This window comes from Leptopilina boulardi, unplaced genomic scaffold, assembly GCF_019393585.1.
Source record: "Leptopilina boulardi isolate dan_hultmark-lab unplaced genomic scaffold, ZJU_Lbou_2.1 LbouV2_347, whole genome shotgun sequence".
Taxonomy (NCBI): Eukaryota; Metazoa; Arthropoda; class Insecta; order Hymenoptera; family Figitidae; genus Leptopilina; species Leptopilina boulardi.
In genome coordinates, this window is record NW_026137915.1 from 886,994 (window position 1) to 907,474 (window position 20,481).

The following is a 20,481-nucleotide window of genomic DNA, read 5'->3' on the forward strand; positions in this document are numbered from 1 at the left end:
GATACATAGTTCTTATGCGATGTTAGTTTATAGAAAGAGATAACTTTTTGATATGCAATTATTAACTATTTAAAAGAGATGGAAAAAATTACATCTCTTTCTATCCTCATAATTAGAGTTTTTTTAATCTTTTTCTTTCGAGTCAATAACATTAAACGGATTGACTACTTTTACGTATAGATTTATACATAACAATAATTGCACCTATATGTCTTAATCAGGTTTATATTATTATTTCAGATGTCACTATAGAGGAAATTACACAACAGCCTGGTAAAATATAAAAATTATAAATATGAATAAACATTAAGATTAATTAAAAACATATTATTTTTTAAAATATTAGAAATTATCGTTTTATCAAACGAAGAAAATGATATGCAGGTTGTAATAGAAAACGATACAGAGATATACCAACTGCCTTTCGGTAACAGCATAGAGAGTAAGAAATTAAAAATCATTATTTTACGTTTTTAATAAGTTTATAATTATTAAAATAATGTAATACACATACACACTTTTTTCTTTCCCTAAATGTAGAATTTTTCGACATTGACAAATTTGAAAAAGCAATTAATGAAGACAGAGGTATACTAAAAATATACATAATTTTTAACGTAAACTGTTCAAAAATTATTTAAATTTTATGCAAACTCTTTGTGATTTTAAACAACAATCCCATGTGGAAGGATTTCCCGAAAATTTCCGGAAATCCTTCCACATAGGTTATTTCAAATGCCATAAAATTTAATTGTTTATTTTATGTTAATAACAATAATTTATAGAACTATTAGATGAAATACTGGGAGAAAAATCTGAAGACGTGGAACAAACTTTTAAAAACAGTAAGATAACAAATAATTATAGGGTAGGGAAAGACAATATAAATTGCGTTAGGATTTTGAGTCTTTAAATTTTGTTTAAAAAATATTAAAAATTAATTAGTAGGTACCCTAACAGCAACGGATACTACAGGATATCCAATAAGCGTCCTAGCCGTATTCGAAAATTAAGATATCTCCAGGATGTTCTCAGGATATCTACAAATATCTCTGGAACAATCTAAGGATATTTTAATTTTACAATATTCTTAAAATCCGGATTATGTTAGAGTATTGTTTGAACTATTACTTTGCTACAATTTCTTTTAACTTTACGATTTATCTAAATAATGTTAATTTTAATTCAATATAAATTATTTAGAAAATTTTGTATAATAAATTTATTACATAAATTAATATTAATTAACTTCTACTCTACCTTTAAATAAAAAAAAAATTTATGGTATATTCTATAATTTATTGCAGAAAAGTTAGAAGAAACATCTGAACCATTGATTTCTAAACCACCGCTTCAGGAACAATCTGAAAAATTGCATGGTAATTTTAATATTGTTTAAAACATTATTTATATATTGATATCTCCTTACTTTTATAGTAACAGACAGATTAAGGAATATCTGTTAGTTTTCCCAGGAATTCTCTTACGATATCAGTGTTAATAAATTATATTAATTCTTGCAAAACTGTTAGATCCTACAGCTGATTCACCAATTCAGTGTCCACCTTTCAAGGACCAATCGAAAGAATTAAATGGTAATATAAATATTGTTTAAGATATTATTTGTTTTTAATACCTACTGACTTAGATACTATCAGAAAGTTTGAGAAATATTCATTGGTATTATTCAAACATTTAAGCAATTGTTACATTAACATCAGAAATTATCTAACGATATCAGTGTTACTGAATTGTATTATTCTTGCAAATCTGTTAGATCTTCTAGCTATACCACCGATTCCGAACCTACCGCTCCATGGACAATCGACATGTAATTCAAATATTTTAGATGGACCAGCTGATTCACACATTCTAACTTCACCACGCAATGTACAATGGGACAGGCGAAATAGTAAATTTAATATTTTTATAATACATTACTTTCATTAGGTTCCTTTAGATACTTTCATAATGTTTTAAAAATATTGCTTCATAGTATTGACACATCTTATAGCTTATTGATTTGCCTAGAAAGTCTCTTATGAAATTAGTATTAATAAATGTTTTTTTATAAAATTGTTAGATCGACTAGGACATACGTATATGTCATATTCACAGAACTATGCTCATCCTTTTCATCTAAATCGACCGTTCCAGGAGCAACCAAGAAGACAAAATGGTAATTTAAACATTTTTTAATTCTTTATTCATACTAAGTAACTGTTGAATTAGATACTGTTAGAGTATTTAAGGAATATCGCTTGGTATTATTCAAGCGATAATGACTCTTATTGTTTTACTCTGAAAGTCTATTACGATATCAATGTTCATAAGTACTTTCTTCCAAAAAAAACTGTTAGATCGACTAACTCATCCGTACATGGCATATCAACAGCACTATTCTCAACCTTTTTATACGAATCAACAATTCCAGGAACAATCGCAGAGACCAAATCCACAGGAATATGCTCAATATTTTTTTCTAAATCAACCGTATCAAGGACATTCAACAAGAATAAATAGTAATTTAAACAATATAAAATAATGAATTAAATATAAAATCAAGGAGACAGGTTTCAGCGCCCCAAAAAACGTAGGATTAGACACCGAACTTGACTTTTTTTTTAATTTGAAACTCCAACCCCCGTGAGTAGGTGCAAGGGGGTGGTTGCGGGAAAATGGGTCGGCAAAAAAATTTTTCATGGTCATATTCGGTTTCAGCGACCCCAAAAACATAGGAATATGGGGTTGTGCTTTTTGGGACCTGACTTTTTTTTTTTTTTGTGTGCCTGTGTTATAAACTTAATAAGAGATGGCACATAAAATAAACGTTTATAATTCAATTATTGCAAATGAAATATTTAAACAATTTGTCCCCTAACCTCACATTTTCATTGCAACATATAATATCAAACAATATGTTTGAAAATTCTTTTCAATATATAATGACATTGCAGTTCGGTCAGAATTCGATATCACTTATCACAAAATTTAATAATCCCTTCATGGTAATATGGAGACGATTAAAAATCGCAGTCGCGACCTATCAATAATGCTAACTTTTTTTTAAATATAGGTTAACTATTTTACGAAAATTTTGTAATCCCTCAAAATTTAAGGAGAGTTTAAAAATCCCATTCAAAGTATAAAGAAATCAAAAGTCGGTCAGCAAAAGGGCTTTATGATGCCTCCTTGGAAACGAAGAAAATTAAAATATGTTGAGAAAAGTTAACACACATGTTAAGATGAGGCACCGAATATTTAGAGTAACATCGGTACTAAATTGTATCGCATTAACGCTTTTTGGTGGAAAGATACTGTACTAAATAGTTCGTCCCACAAGATAGAGGAGTTCATGAATAACTACGGAAATCTAAAAAATGGCGCAGTTAGTTTATCTTAAGCAGATTAACTACACTAAAAATAAGTAGCATTGTTTAAACAAAATTATGTATTTTTTAGTATTTGATGCAATAATTTCCACAACTCAATAAAATTTATTTCAAAGTCAAAAAATTTCTTGAATCTAGAAAATATTGAATTAAAAAAGTAAACTGCAGAAAATTTCCTAATACAATATTACTTTTTCCAGTGTTTATGAACATAATTTTGCAACCACTCCTAAAACAGAAAAGTATAAAAAATTTTATTAGAAGATTAAAAAAGAATATTTGGGTCAAAAGAATGAATTCGACAATTATAAGATACAGTAATCTCTTCTAGAAAAAGGAAAACTTTTTTTAAATTTGCAACTAATGGTCATAGTTCCTTCAAATACAGGTTAGCAATACAATTAATATTTAAAACTCGCTCCTAAAAAAGAAGACATTAAAAATCGCAATAAGGTTTTAAAACATAAATTCGGTCCAAAAAATGGATTCAGTCATCCTTAATTTAAATAATTTAAATAATAATATCAAATTGTGCTTTATTCAGAAATTATAGCAATCCCTCCTCAATAAAGGAGAGTTTTATAATCAGGTTCAAAGTTTAAAACAATCTGATTTCGGTCAGCGAAAGTGTTTCAGTCATAATAAACTTTAGTAATCCCTCTTCATTTATAAAGAAGATTAAAAATCAAAGTAAATTCTATAAAATTGCATAGTTTTAATTGAATTAATGTTAGTCTCATTGAGAAATTTCAGCAATACATCCTATTTAAAGGAGATGTTTAATTATCTCCATCAAAGTTTGAAGTAATCTATGTTCTGTCAAAAAAGGGTTTCAGTCATAATTAACATTATAAATTCCTCCTCGGTGATGGAGACATTTAAAATTTAAAGTCAATTTTCTATAAGAGCACAGGTTTTGTTTAAATCAAGGATAGCATCATTGATAAAATTTATCAATCCCTCCTTAATAAGGAGATTTTAAAAAAAATTTTCAAAGTTCAAAGCAATTCAAGTTCGGTAAAAAAGGGTTTTAGTCGTAATTAAAGTGATTAATTCCTCCTCGGAAATGGAGAAGTTTAAAAATTTTTTTTTTCCAAGTTGGGTCAGAAAAGGGATTCAGTCATAATAAAATTTAAAAATCCCTCCTCGTTGATGGAGAAGTTTAAAATTTGAAGTCAATTCTCTAAAATAGCACAGTCCTCAAAAAGGAGAGTGATATAATTTGTTTCAAAGTTTAAAGCAATCCAAGTTCGGGCAAAAAAGAGTTGAAGTCATATTTAACTTTAATAATTCCTCCTCGGAAATGGAGAAGTTCAAAAGTTTAAAGTAACCCAAGTTGGGTCAGAAAAGGGGTTCAGTCATAATAAAATTTATAAATTCCTCCTCGTTGATGGAGAAGTTTAAAATTTAATGTCAATTCTCTAAAATAGCACAGTTTTTATTTAAATTAAGGTAAGCCTCATTGAGAAAATTTAGCAATCTCTCCTTACTAAGGAGAGTGTTATAATTCGTTTCAAAGATTAAAGCAATCCAAGTTCGGTCAAAAAAGAGTTTAGTTATAATTAACTTTAATAATTCCTCCTCGGAAATGGAGAAGTTCAAAAATCAAAGTCTTTACTATAAAATAGCGTAGTTTCATTTGAATTTATGTTAGCCTCATTATGAAATTTTAACAATCCCTCCTAAAAAAGGAGAGTGATATAAATTGTTTCAAACTTTAAAGCAATCCAAGTTCGTTTAAAAAAGAGTTTTCGTCATAATTAACTTTAATAATTCCTCCTCGGAAATAGAGAAGTTCAAAAATCAAAGTCTTTACTATAAAATAGCGTAGTTTCATTTGAATTTATGTTAGCCTCATTATGAAATTTTAACAATCCCTCCTATAAAAGGAGAGTGATATAATTCGTTTCAAAGATTAAAGCAATCCAAGTTCGGTCAAAAAAGTGTTTCGTTATAATTAACTTTAATAATTCCTCCTCGGAAATGGAGAAGTTCAAAAGTTTAAAGTAACCAAAGTTGGGTCAGAAAAGGGATTCAGTCATAATAAAATTTAAAAATCCCTCCTCGTTGCTGGAGAAGTTTAAAATTTGATGTCAATTCTCTAAAATAGCACAGTTTTTATTTAATTTAAGGTAAGCCTCATTATGAAATTTTAACAATCCCTCCTAAAAAAGGAGAGTGATATAATTCGTTTCAAAGATTAAAGCAATCCAAGTTCGGTCAAAAAAGTGTTTATTTATAATTAACTTTAATAATTCCTCCTTGGAAATGGAGAAGTTGAAAAGTTTAAAGTAACCAAAGTTGGGTCAGAAAAGGGATTCAGTCATAATAAAATTTAAAAGTTCCTCCTCGTTGACGGAGAAGTTTAAAATTTGATATTAATTCTCAAAAATAGCACAGTTTTTATTTAAATTAAGGTAAGCCTCATTGAGAAAATTTAGCAATCTCTCCTTACTAAGGCGAGTGTTATAATTCGTTTCAAAGATTAAAGCAATTTAAGTTCGGTCAAAAAGTTTTTATTTATAATTAACTTTAATAATTCTTCTCGGAAATGGAGAAGTTCAAAAGTTTAAAGTAACCAAAGTTGGGTCAGAAAAGAGATTCAGTCATAATAAAATTTAAAAATCCCTCCTCGTTGCTGGAGAAGTTTACAATTTGATGTCAATTCTCTAAAATAGCACAGTTTTTATTTAATTTAAGGTAAGCCTCATTATGAAATTTTAACAATCCCTCCTTAGTAAGGAGAGTGTTATAATTCGTTATAAAGTTTAAAGCAATTCAAGTACGGTGAAAAAGGGTTTTAGTCGTAATTGAAGTGATTAATTCCTCCTCGGAAATGGAGAAGTTCAAAAATTTAAATTAACCAAATTTGGGTCAGAAAAGAGATTCAGTCATAATAAAATTTAAAAATCCCTCCTCGTTGCTGGAGAAGTTTAAAATTTGATGTCAATTCTCTAAAATAGCACAGTTATTATTTAAATTAAGGTAAGCCTCATTGAGAAAATTTAGCAATCTCTCCTTAGTAAGGAGAGTGTTATAATTCGTTATAAAGTTTAAAGCAATTCAAGTACGGTGAAAAAGGGTTTTAGTCGTAATTGAAGTGATTAATTCCTCCTCGGAAATGGAGAAGTTTAAAAACCAAAGTCAATTCTATAAAATAGCATAGTTTTATTTGAATTATTTTTAGCCTCATTATGAAATTTTAGCATTCCTTCCTAAATATAGGAGAAGTTTAATTATCTCCTTCAAAATTCAAGTAATAGTCAGAAAAGGGATTCAGTAATAATAAAATTTAAAAATCCCTCCTCGTTGATGGAGAAATTTAGAATTTGATGTCAATTCTCTAAAATAGAACAGTTTTTATTTAAATCAAGGTAAGCCTCATTGAGAAAATTTAGCAATCCCTCCTCAAAAAGGAGAGAGTTATAACTTGTTTCAAAGATTAAAGCAATCCAAGTTCGGTCAAAAAAAAATTTAGTTATAATTAACTTTAATAATTTCTCCTTGGAAATGGAGAAGTTCAAAAGTTTAAAGTAACCAAAGTTGGGTCAGAAAAGGCATTCAGTCATAATAAAATTTAAAAGTTCCTCCTCGTTGCTGGAGAAGTTTAAAATTTGATGTCAATTCTCTAAAATAGCACAGTTTTTATTTAATTTAAGGTAAGCCTCATTGAGAAAATTTAGCAATCTCTCCTTTATAAGGAGAGTGTTATAATTCGTTTCAAAGATTAAAGCAATCCAAGTTCGGTCAAAAAAGAGTTTAGTTATAATTAACTTTAATAATTCCTCCTCGGAAATGGAGAAGTTCAAAAATCAAAGTCTTTACTATAAAATAGCGTAGTTTCATTTGAATTTATGTTAGCCTCATTATGAAATTTTAATAATCCCTCCTAAAAAAGGAGAGTGATATAATTTGTTTAAAACTTTAAAGCAATCCAAGTTCGTTTAAAAAAGAGTTTTCGTCATAATTAACTTTAATAATTCCTCCTCGGAAATGGAGAAGTTCAAAAGTTTAAAGTAACCAAAGTTGGGTCAGAAAAGAGATTCAGTCATAATAAAGTTTAAAAATTCCTCCTCGTTCATGGAGAAGTTTAAAATTTGATGTCAATTCTCTAAAATAGCACAGTTTTTATTTAAATCAAGGTAAGCCTCATTGAGAAAATTTAGCAATCCCTCCTCAATAAGGAGAGAGTTATAATTTGTTTCAAAAATTAAAGCAATCTAAGTTCGTTTAAAAAAGAGTTTTCGTCATAATTAACTTTAATAATTCCTCCTCGGAAATGGAGAAGCTTAATAGTTTAAAGCAACCCAAGTTGGGTCAGAAAAGGGTTTCAGTCATAATAAAATTTAAAAATTCCTCCTCATTGATGGAGAAGTTTAAAATTTGATGTGAATTCTCTAAAATAGCACAGTTTTTATTAAAATATTGAATATGTGAATCGAAATTTAAGGCCTACTTTTTGAGTAGTAAAGTAGGGCTTCTTATATACATGTATATATATATATATATATATATATATATATATATATATACTGAGAGACCTTTTGCACCGTAGCCGACTTTTGACAAGCGGCTGCGGAGCATTCTGTTGGTATGCTACGAGACTATACGTTTCGGCTGCTGCGTTACATTTTTGGGGGCGTGTCTGCCAAAAAGTTGTACAGCTACAAACCAAAGGTGGCGTCCTTACAACTTCGGTGAGCTACTCACCAACATTTTGGACAGTCACGATCCCAAAATTGTACCGCCGCACACCAAAACCATTGTGGCGCTGTTGTCACTTACCTTGTTCCGCTGCAGTCCAAAAGGTCTCTCAGTGTATATATAAATAAGTGGGGGAAAAGAGGGCTTAATTATGTTCTAGGAGAAGCTAAAGTGTATCCGAATTTCCCCTCGTATAAACTTAATTATTTTTTAAGTAAAACAGTCTACAGAATTTCTGAATACAATAATCAGACTTTATTTATTTAAACGCACTTCTGTCTAACGATATTTTATTTTGCAGCACTCAAAGAAAATTTTTTATTTTCCATTTTTAATTAACAAGTTCAATTTTTAATACCAAACGATGAAAATGCAATACCAAACGTCTGTGTCAGTCAGGGATTGTAGGGAAAAAAGAAAATTTGAAAAACGATATTTTATTTAGCAGCACTCAATGAAAATTTTTTTTTTCATTTTTAATTAATTAACAATTTCGATTTTTAATACCAAACGATGCAAATGCAATACTAAACGTCTGTGTTAGTCAGGCATTGTATGGAAAAAAGAAATTTTAAAAAATGATAATTTATTTTGCAGCACTCAAAGAAAATAATTTTTTTTTAATTTTCCATTAACAAGTTCAATTTTTAATACCAAACGATGAAAATGCAATACCAAACGTCTGTGTCAGTCAGGGATTGTAGGAAAAAAAGAAATTCTGAAAAACGATAATTTATTTTGCAGCACTCAAAAAACATATTTTTTTTCATTTTTAATTAATTAACGATTTTATTTTTGAATACCAAACGATGCAAATGCAATACCAAACGTCTGTGTCTGTCAGGGATTAAAGGGCAAAAAGAAATTTTAAGAAACGATAATTTATTTTGCAGCACACAAATAAAATTTTTTATTTTCCATTTTTAATTAACTAACAATCTCAATTTTTAATACCAAACGATGAAAATGCAATACCAAACGTCTGTGTCAGCAGCACTGAAAGAAAATATTTTTTTTTCATTTTTAATTAATTAACAATTTCGATTTTTAAGACCAAACATCTGTGTCAGTCAGGGATTTTAGGGAAAAAAGAAAATTTGAAAAACGATAATTTCTTTTGCTGTACTCAAAGAAAATATTTTTTTTTTATTTTTAATTAAGAATTTTTTATATTTAATACCAAACGATGAAAATGCAATACCAAACGTCTGTGTCAGTCAGGGATTGTAGAGAAAAAAGAATATTTGAAAAACGATAATTTATTTTGCAGCACCCAAAGAAAATTTTCTTTTTTCATTTTTAATTATTTAACAATTTCGATTTTGAAGACCAAACTATAAAAATGCAAAACCAAACGTTTGTGTCAGTCAGGGATTGTAGGGAAAAAAGAAAATTTGAAAAAAGAAAAATTATTTAGCAGCACACAAAAAAAATATTTTTTTTTGTTTTTAATTAATTAACAATTTCATTTTTGAATACCAAACGATGAAAATACAATAATAAACGTCTGTGTCAGTCAGGGATTGTAGGGAAAAAAGAAAATTTGAAAAACGTTAATTTATTTAGCAGCACTCAATGAAAATTTTTTTTTTCATTTTTAATTAATTAACAATTTCGATTTTTAATACCAAACGATGCAAATGCAATACTAAACGTCTGTGTCAGTCAGGCATTGTAGGGAAAAATGAAAATTTGAAAAACGATAATTTATTTTGCAGCACTCAAAGAAAATATTTTTTTTTTTAATTTTTAATTAACAAGTTCAATTTTTAATACCAAACGATGAAAATGCAATACCAAACGTCTGTGTCCGTCAGGGATTGGAGGGCAAAAAGGAATTTTCAAAAACGATAATTTATTTTGCAGCACTCAAAGAAAATATTTTTTTTTTAAATTTTAATTAACAAGTTCAATTTTTAATACCAAACGATGAAAATGCAATACCAAACGTCTGTGTCCGTCAGGGATTGGAGGGCAAAAAGAAAATTTGAAAAACGATAATTTCTTTTGCTGTACTCAAAGAAAATATTTTTTTTTATTTTTAAATGAATAACAATTTCATTTTTGAATACCAAACGATAAAAATGCAGTACCAAACGTCTGTATCAGTCAGGGATTGTAGGAAAAAAAGAAAATTTGAAAAACGATAATTTATTTTGCAGCACTCAAAGAAAATTTTCTTTTTTCATTTTTAATTAATTAACAATTTCGATTTTGAAGACCAAACTATAAAAATGCAAAACCAAATGTTTGTTTCAGTCGGGGATTGTAGGGAAAAAAGAAAATTTGAAAAACGAAAATTTATTTTGCAGCACGCAAAAAAATTTTTTTTTTTTATTTTTAATTAATTAACAATTTCATTTTTAAATACCAAACGATGAAAATGCAATACCAAACGTCTGTGTCCGTCAGGGATTGTAGGGAAAAAAGAAAATTTGAAAAACGATAATTTCTTTTGCAGTACTCAAAGAAAATATATTTTTTTTAATTTTTAAATAATTAACAATTTCATTTTTGGATACCAAACGATGCAAATGCAATACCAAACGTCTGTGTTAGTCAGGCATTGTATGGAAAAAAGAAATTTTAAAAAATGATAATTTATTTTGCAGCACTCAAAGAAAATATTTTTTTTTTAAATTTTAATTAACAAGTTCAATTTTTAATACCAAACGATGAAAATGCAATACCAAACGTCTGTGTCCGTCAGGGATTGGAGGGCAAAAAGAAAATTTGAAAAACGATAATTTCTTTTGCTGTACTCAAAGAAAATATTTTTTTTTATTTTTAAATGAATAACAATTTCATTTTTGAATACCAAACGATAAAAATGCAGTACCAAACGTCTGTATCAGTCAGGGATTGTAGGAAAAAAAGAAAATTTGAAAAACGATAATTTATTTTGCAGCACTCAAAGAAAATTTTCTTTTTTCATTTTTAATTAATTAACAATTTCGATTTTGAAGACCAAACTATAAAAATGCAAAACCAAATGTTTGTTTCAGTCGGGGATTGTAGGGAAAAAAGAAAATTTGAAAAACGAAAATTTATTTTGCAGCACGCAAAAAAATTTTTTTTTTTTATTTTTAATTAATTAACAATTTCATTTTTAAATACCAAACGATGAAAATGCAATACCAAACGTCTGTGTCCGTCAGGGATTGTAGGGAAAAAAGAAAATTTGAAAAACGATAATTTCTTTTGCAGTACTCAAAGAAAATATATTTTTTTTAATTTTTAAATAATTAACAATTTCATTTTTGGATACCAAACGATGCAAATGCAATACCAAACGTCTGTGTTAGTCAGGCATTGTATGGAAAAAAGAAATTTTAAAAAATGATAATTTATTTTGCAGCACTCAAAGAAAATAATTTTTTTTTAATTTTCCATTAACAAGTTCAATTTTTAATACCAAACGATGAAAATGCAATACCAAACGTCTGTGTCAGTCAGGGATTGTAGGAAAAAAAGAAATTCTGAAAAACGATAATTTATTTTGCAGCACTCAAAAAAAAAATTTTTTTGTCATTTTTAATTAACAATTTTGATATTTAATACCAAACGATGAAAATGGAATACTAAACTTCTGTGTCAGTCAGGGATTGTAGGAAAAAAGGAAATTTTGAAAAACGATAATTTATTTTGCAGCACTAAAAGAAAATATTTTTTTTAAATTTTTAATTAATTAACAATTTTAATTTTTAAGGCCAAACGATAAAAATGCAATACCAAGACAATGTAATAAATACTTACCAGTTTAACAATAAAGCCACAGACTCAAACGCCAGACCAGGAGCACGCCGGTACTAATTAATTAAATTCACGCCACACTTTCACTGACGTAAGTAATTTCTTAAACTTGACAAATTAACTCTATTCGGCAATGCCGATAACATGAATTGTAAACCCTCGCTATACACTATATAAGTTTTCACATATAAATACTAATAAATTGTGGACTGCTCGTCTCGACTGTTTTCGGGGACTTGATTTTAGGAAGGCTGCAACGCTACTCTTATGGTGCCTTCCTCTCATTGTCTTCGTCAACTATTAGGCAGTCCTTGTCCTTCGTTGTGCTCCCTCGGGTAATTGCGTGAAATTACGCACTCAGGTGCGCGAATAACCAAAAATGGGTCAGTGTCAAGGCGACACACACTGACCTAAAAGGCTCATGCCGTGACTAACTAGGAACGGGGGGAGAAGGGAATATGACTTGACATTTCTTATATTATTTGACGAATCCTTCATCACAATCCCCCTCGCAAGGCCAATATTCTTTGATAATATTGCCGATTTAAATTAAATTCAAAAAAAAGTAAAAATCCGATTCAAACGAAAAGGAAATAATAAAGAAAACAATAAATGAATATAATACTTGGCTCTCAGTAATACGTTGGAAACTTTCAACAACGGAAAAACTGGCTCAGTATTGGCCTGCTGTGCCAAAATAAAATAAACAGTCCCGCGTTGCACAGCAGACCCTTGACATGCCAAACTGTTCGTCTACTCTTGACGGGAACGACGCGACTGCATAAATTGCATTGTCGCGTCCTGGACCATATCGGGTGACAAACTTAGTAGCAACCGATGCAGCTGGCACAGCTCGTCCAAGATGTTGCCGGCTGACGGGCTCGCAAAGCTTCCGCCAATCGGAGCTTTTCGCTCGACCCTTGCAGGAGTCATCTCCTCGGGCTCGTTGTCACTCGGATGTGAAACATACGAGGCTGGACGTAGAAGCCAGGGGGCGATAGCCGGGGATGTGGCTCGTGATACTTCTTCCCGGGTCAGTTGATCCTGGAGTGGGGTTGGCCGGAATACCGCTCGCTGCAACATGGGCGAGTCACGACGTTGCTCCGTCTCCGCCGCTTGTCCAAAGGGTTGGGGGAGTGCCGGCACGGCCTCGGCGCTAACTTGTCGCTCCACGTCGCATCCGCTCTCGGTAGACGCGTCCACATCGCGGGCAATCCTGCACAGCAACTTCCCTTCGTCCACAGTTGTTACAGAATTTGCCGCATGCGATATCGCAATCTCGGGTACCATGTCCTTGCCCTCAACAATTGTGGCAACATCCAGGGGGAAGGTCCATTTTTCGGTCAGTAGGGATAGGGTCGACACCACCAAACATGCGTCCTCCCTCCTTGACTTTCAAGACTCTCCTCTGACGTCGTGATTTAGGGGCCTCATAGACCACGTTGACTCCCTCCACTGTAAGCGTTGGAGGTCTCACGATCTGTACTTGCTGGCTCGGCTGTTTCAAGGGTGTAGGTGGAGGGCAGACATCTGGCAGGTCCTTGGACGTCTCAGGCTGTCGTGGCAGTGTTGGTGGTGGAGATGGCACTCCTGGTACCACGTAATCCCACGACTGAAGGGGGTTCTTGTCCCGGCGTTCTCTGGCCCTTCTCAGTTTTTCCCGCAAATCCTTCAAGGTTGCCTCCGCAGGATTTACTCCTTCGCCAACCGTCTCCTCCAGCTCGACGACCGCGCAACGACTCTGCCACTCTTCCTCACTCTCGTTGTTTCGTCTCTCGACCCTCCTTTGCTCTCGTTCCGGTTTGCCGCGCTAGTGTTCGAATCTATCTGTCTCCGGAGAGACCGATTCGTTTTTGGATAATTGGCGCTTTTTGGGGATGGCTCCAGTACTGACGGTGGGAGTGGAATTCACAACCTCCATCTCACAACCCGGCAACACCCTCGGGGACTCCTCGATTGCTGCGATTTCCGGACTTGGCAGCACGGCCAGATTCTCAGCCACTGGCAACATGACAGGATCGGGCGACTCGACAACAATCTGCTCGACCGGATCAATGGCTTCATCTGAGGCTATAGTTTCCTCGTCAAGCTCCGGACCTGCGGCGATCCACTCCTGTACACGCCTCAGACGACCAAGAAGCGCAGCCTCCTCGCGCTGCATTGGCGTCAACTCCCCGGGCAAAAATTCCTCGAGTTCTCCGATAATTCCCGGACGTGAGATTCCGGCCGCTGCTTGGCGCTCTGGCGGAGAACGACCAAAGGCTCCCCTCTGACGTGTTATGCTTCCCTTTCGCATTTTTGCGGATCGCTCTCGTGACTCCGCGGTCGCTGGCCTGACTCGATGGATTGCGGACTTCACTCGCTGTTCCCCAGATGTTGACGGGTGATGCGGCATCGGCAAACCTAAAACAAACAATTAATCAAAATACGGCACATATATCTATTTACCACGAGGGGAAATGTAGCGCTTTAGGTGCGTAATGTGCACCTTCGGAACCCATCGATTTCCCTCCGCCCTTAGATTATAAGTGTTCTCAGACAACTTTTCGCTAATCTCATAGGGACCCTCGTATTTCGGCGCAAGTTTTCCCGAAAATTTTTGTGCCACGTTGGACAACTTGTGTGTAAGCCGCCACACCTTATCACCGATGTTAAACGACACTTGTCTCCGATTACGGTTATAATAACCCGCTTGCTTTTCACGAGACAAGTCTATGAATCGCGCGACCAAATCACGCAGGGCATCCAAACGCTTCATTCTGTCAATCCACAACTCCGGATCCAACCGCTGGACCGAAGTCATGGCCTCGACCTCACCACTCAAACTCTTTACCGAAATAGGCTCCCAACCAAAATTTAAGTAGGCAGCAGACACTTTTGTCGACGACCTGACTGCGGTATTGACCGCGTGACGAAACTCGTGAACGTGCTTGTCCCAATCTCTGTGATCAGCTCCTACAAAGGTCGAGATCATCGTTTTCAAAACACGATTTGTTCTCTCGACCGGGTTAGCTTGAGGGTGGTAAGGCGGAGTGGTCAAGTGACGGACCCTATAGTCTTCGAGGGTCTTTTTGAGGATATTATTGTCAAATTCCTTCCCGTTATCGGTCAACAGGAATTTAGGAGTTTGCCACCTGAACAAGACTAATTCCCCCAATGCACGCGCGATTGCTTCTCCGTCAGCATTTCTGAGCGGTTTCACCTCGATCCACCGCGAGAACAAATCCTGGAACACCACAAGATACTTGTTCTGATTTTTGCTAGGCGGAAACTCCATGCAATCGGGGGCCACGACAACCCAAGGCTGCTCGACAATGCGATGGCCCATAAGACCCCGAGGACCCTGCTGTGACACTTTATGTCCCTGTCACTTGTCACAAGACTGGACGTACTTGTGGACATCGTACCACATACCTTGCCAGTAATACTCCGCAGCAACACGACCGTAGGTCTTCTCCACCCCCAAATGACCGGCCGTCGGGCCGTCATGAACCTCCTTAAAAACTCTTTCCCGATACTCTTCGGGCACAACCAACTTCCACCCTCGATTCGGGCCTGAAAATGCGGACACAAGTGGACAATCACGGTACCTGTACAGTTTACCTTCTTCGACTAACCATCCCGGAAAACGTTCTGGGTGGTTCTCGACTGCTTCTTTCCGCTTGAGGTACCAAAGGTCTTCGACATTTTTGAATGCAGATATCTCGATGTCCTCAAACATCCTGGACAGGGCATCGGGTACGTCGTGGTGAATTCCTTTTCGGTGACGAATCTCAAAGCTGTCATTTTCAATGAATCTCGAGTACCATCCCATCATTCCCAGGAATCTTCTCAACTGTTTGACATCACGGGCGCAGGATAGTTCAACACCGGGGCGAAACGCTCCGGGTCTGGACGCAAACCCTCACTGTCGAGGAGATAACCCAGGTAGGTCACCCTAGAACATCCGAACTCACACTTTTCTGGATTCACCACCAGTCCCGCTTTCGCCAGGAATGCCAAGACTCTCTTTAACCACCCTTTATGTTCCTCGAACGTATTCGTGACTATTATTATGTCATCCAAATATCCGAACACGACAGGCTCGAACTCAGGACCAAACAAAGAATCAATCAGGTGCTGGAATGTTATCGGTGCATTCGTGAGACCGAATGGCATCCTCTTGAACTGGAAAGTTCCAAGAGCCGGGACAGAAAACGCGGTATATTTCTTACTGGACTGAGCCATGGGCACTTGATGGTATGCTAACTTAAGGTCTATCTTCGAAATAAACCGGGCTTTTCTTAACTTATCGAGGATTGAATCTACACTAGGAATTATGTAAGTGTCCTTGATTGACACTTTATTCAAATCTCGAAAGTCAAAACATAGACGTAACGATCCATCGGACTTTTTAACTATGACGGGCGCCGTGCTCCATTCACTCCTCGCTCTTTCGATGATCCCCCCATCAAGTAACTTCTTGATTTGCTGAATCAGCCACTCCAACATCATCGGCGACATTCTACGAGGTCGATGTCGAATCGGGGTCTCATCGGTCAAGCGAATATGATGCTCTGTGCACGTCGTCATGCCGTGCTCCTGGCCCTGTGGCAAAACCAATTCATCCACAATATCTTGGATGGTCTGACGCTGACTCTTTGACAACTCGCATAACCCCGCACACTCGGCTGTTATGCTGCCTTCACGACACTGATCCAGTCTGGACGCGAATTCATGCCACTCCTGTCCACTGATTCTCCACAGTCCTTTTCCTAGTTGGACCTCCAGGTCCATTTCACGACAAAAATCGACACCAAGTATCAAATCGTGCATCAGGGAATCCACTGCTCTCAACTCAAAAGATTGTGACTGTCCATCCACCGTCACCCAAATTCTTAGTTTCCCAATGTTTTTTTAGATCCCCCAATCGCACTTTGTATGGCCGAGTCCGCTGCCATAAGTCGCTCCTTATATTTCTCGGCCAATTTCGGACCCACCACTGACACCATGGCACCTGGGTCAAACAATGCTAAGTACGGACAATCTCCAACAAAGACTTTAATGAAGAAACGGTTCTCATTGTCAGACACACTACCGTCGACTGCTTCTTCAGGACTCTGACTCTGAACTGCACCGGTTGCAGTTTCCCCCCTCCCTGTTCCATTCCTGCGAATTCACAATTCGCACCGATCGGAACACTACCGGCTGGAAACTCTGACACCGAGAGGGACACCGGGACGCACCCCAACGGACCCCCTGCCTGACTCTCAGAATGCGACGGACGAGACACCGTGATCGACTCTGCCTCACCTCTTCCCGCACTCTCAGGTTGAGGTGGCTCTGACACCACGATCGACTTTTGCTCACCCTGATCTGAACTCTCAGACTGGGGTGGGCTGGACGCATTCACAATTTCGGCATGCAACTCATTTTCGCTCAACTCACTTTCTCGCAATTGTGAGGAAGGTTCACTGGTCGCTATTGTCACTTTACAAGAGACCTCTTTTATTTGATTCGGCTTCTCCACCCTCTGTACACTCTCTTTGACCCCACTTTTCACCCCAGGACGCTCCTCGTTGATTGGATCCTCATCCCTCTCAAACGTGTACTCCTTGGGCTGAACTCGAAGAAAAATTTCTTCTGACTCTTCAGGGACATTGGTCAATGACCCGGCTATTTTGATTGGGGAGGATTGTCGGTCGATCCCCCCCCTTGGAAGTTCCCCAGAAACTCTCGAAATTTTACGCAGTCAGGGCACTGTGCGAAAACCGTTCCCCGTTTCCCGCAGACTTGACAATAACTATTCGGCTCTTTAGCCTGTCTCTCAGGACATTGTGCCGAAAAATGTCCTTGACCCTGACACGGGAAACACACTCGCTGTGGACACAGATTTGATCGGTGTCCCACCGCTTGACACGCGTTGCAGACCCCAAGAAAAGGACGCTGCTCAAGCATGGACGGTACCGCTGGCCTTTTCCAGGACGTGCTAGGCTGTGCTTGTTGGTCCCACGCAAGTCTCTTCGATGCCAGGACAGGTGGTCCCCTCTGAGAATTTCCAAATTTGGATCCCACAGGCTTAAACGCATCAACCGATGGCTCCCTTTTGGGATCAATCTTGAGCTTGGACTTTCTCTTCTTCGGCGACTTCATTTTGGACTTATTCACCCTTGTCTCCTCTGAGGACTCTTACGCTGATTCTTCCAACAAGGCATCAACCTTGGCTCCACGTTGCGCGGTCTTCGGCGCCGCAAGCGGGACTCGCATTTTCTCCTTAGTTGGGGGAGGGACATAGCGTCGATCCAAGTCGCGGATTCTCTCGTATTTCGTCAGAGTACTCTCTAATTCATGGAGAGTACTGATGTCGTACGCTGACACATAGCGACGATACTCTGGGATCAAACCACGATACGCGACTCTGAGCATTCTTTCCGGTGAAATCGGATGCTTGAAATGATCCGTGATCATTTTCAGACTGGTCAAGTAAGCAGAGATCCTCTCCCCTTTTGCCTGGGTACGAACCTTAAGCTCGTCCCAAATATCCTCGACATCCAAAGGCACCAGAAATTCTCGGAGAAATAATTTCTTGAAAGTTTTCCAGGACTGTATTTCCTCTCGCCGGGTTCTGAACCAACGTCCGGCGACCTGACGCAAAACACAAGGCAAGGCCCCAAATAATTCGCGATCACTTATCCGGTTTGAATTTTTACAGTCTTCTAAAAGCTCAATAAATTCTTCCGGGTCTTCCTTCTCGGTCGCGTGAAATCTTATATCCCATTCCTTCAGGACTTTAGCCACGCCAGACGTCACGTACTCGGACGAGCCTCAACCTCGCCTATTTGGCGTCCTCAGTGCACCCAGGTCATCCTCTGAGTCTGACTCACTCGATGAAAATCTCAGAGCTGACCTACCTCGACTTGTTCGTGACTGAACACTTTCATGACGCTGGGCAGTTCTCGGTTGCTCTCCAGGGCCAAAAACACAGTCATCCAGTACACGATCTGAGTATCTCGTTTCTGGAACAACATGCGCTTGCTCTGCCTCAGGACGTCGAAGATTAGGATGTTGTGTCTCATTCTGCTGTGAAAATGAACGTTGCGTCTCTGGACAATGGTATTCAGGACGAGAAATCTCTGGTCGCTGAACCCCCATAGTCGACCGATCGCGACTTCTCATATTTGTTTGGACACAATCATTACACGACGAACCCGTACACCAACTATTCGGACAATGACTTCTAGCTCTATCCGACGCAAACATCCGACTCGGTTCACTCCTCGGTATTCTCTCCGAAGAGTTCTCAACATTTGTCCTTGGGATCGACTCAAAATACAATAGGTCACTCCTATTAACGAATGCCTGATTGTCTCGACTTACGCGGATATTGGTTCCTGTCCGAGAACTGACCGGTGGGCATGCTCCGGCTTGACTTGGATTGGATGTACTGACCACGACTGTTGGAGCAGCTATACTCCCCGCTGGCAACGACCAAGACACACGAGTCGCTGCACTTGAGGTCCCCTCAATCGTAGAATATACCGATGTCGTAGTAGGAATGCCTCCAATTTGATTCGACTCTGTAGGCAACATCACAGCAGTGGTAACTGGTTGAGCCGCATTCGTTTGGCCCTCTGTAATTGGGACTACTGGTTCTTGCCTTCCAACACCGTATTGTCTGCCATTCTATCGCTATCACTAGAGACAATCCATCTCTCACCCATTTGCAAACGCTGGTTATATGCGTCCTCCAAGGCTTGTAACGACATTGCTCCGGCCCCATCTATAGCATCGGACCAAGGAACCTCGACAACTTCGCCCATTAATATCCTTATACGCAGTCTTAATAATCGTTCCCGTAACGTTCGCGCACTTCCTCTTGTACTGCAGCTATTTAGTTCCAATTCCCCTACTACAAACACAATTTAAAATTTTAATCCGGCCTCAGTTTCATAAACACACGAATCACAAAATCAACGTCATCACAAAAAAAGAAAAAAAAATATTAACGTCAAGAAAAATAAAATTTCAATAACGATTATTTCGTGACGCTACACTCCAACATTTTCTATTGGGGCGGGGAGTAATCAGCAATTGCCGAGCAAATATAACGTCACGCGGGAAAACTTCTTCCGGCATGTCAACTCAATCTCGATGTCAACTATCACGCTGAAAAATCTCGCTATTTCACGAAACATTGGACATCCAAAGAAAAATCGAGCAAACACTTGCACGATCTCGACAATTTCATTCTCTCACGAAATATACTCTGATTAAATTTCCACACGGATTAGAATGCACGAATAACCTCACATAAATAATTTTTCAATTACAGGACTTATCAGAAATTTCGTCCATATAATAGAAATCACACTTTAAAATTCACGCGAAAATACATGTTCACGCTCGAATGTAACTTGAATTTTCCCTCAACGCGAGGAAAATTCCTGGACTTGTACGACCACGTCGTTCCTTACGCCCGCGCGCCGAATGCAAGGTCCCATGACGTCACTTCCGCGCACATGTTCCGAAATATTAAAATCGCACTATTAAAATTCGAAATTTCGGGTAAAATCAACTCACAACACTAATTCTCGACATATAAAAATCTCAGGGCTCATAACCGGTCACAAAAACGATAACATAACCCCCTCGT

The 20,481-nt window shown here is 36.8% G+C and overlaps 1 protein-coding gene across 1 annotated transcript; it reads left to right on the plus strand.

Annotated features, from left to right (window-relative positions):
• The first annotated feature begins 274 nt into the window (after window positions 1-274).
• Window positions 275-12,550, plus strand: LOC127286093 (uncharacterized). The gene is made up of 9 exons (XM_051312388.1): window positions 275-442; window positions 541-588; window positions 786-845; window positions 1,308-1,379; window positions 1,533-1,595; window positions 1,778-1,912; window positions 2,084-2,179; window positions 2,361-2,522; window positions 12,486-12,550. The coding sequence occupies exons 1-9, from the start codon at window positions 379-381 to the stop codon at window positions 12,548-12,550; spliced, it is 765 nt and encodes a 254-aa protein (XP_051168345.1). The 5' UTR covers window positions 275-378.
• Window positions 12,551-20,481: the final 7,931 nt, after the last annotated feature.

Coding starts and splice junctions, on each gene's coding strand:
- LOC127286093 (XM_051312388.1), top strand. CDS start 379: ATGCAGGTTGTAATAGAAAACGATACAGAGATATACCAACTGCCTTTC. Junction 1,596..1,777: donor CCAATCGAAAGAATTAAATG/GTAATATAAATA, acceptor CAAATCTGTTAG/ATCTTCTAGCTATACCACCG. Junction 1,913..2,083: donor ACAATGGGACAGGCGAAATA/GTAAATTTAATA, acceptor TAAAATTGTTAG/ATCGACTAGGACATACGTAT.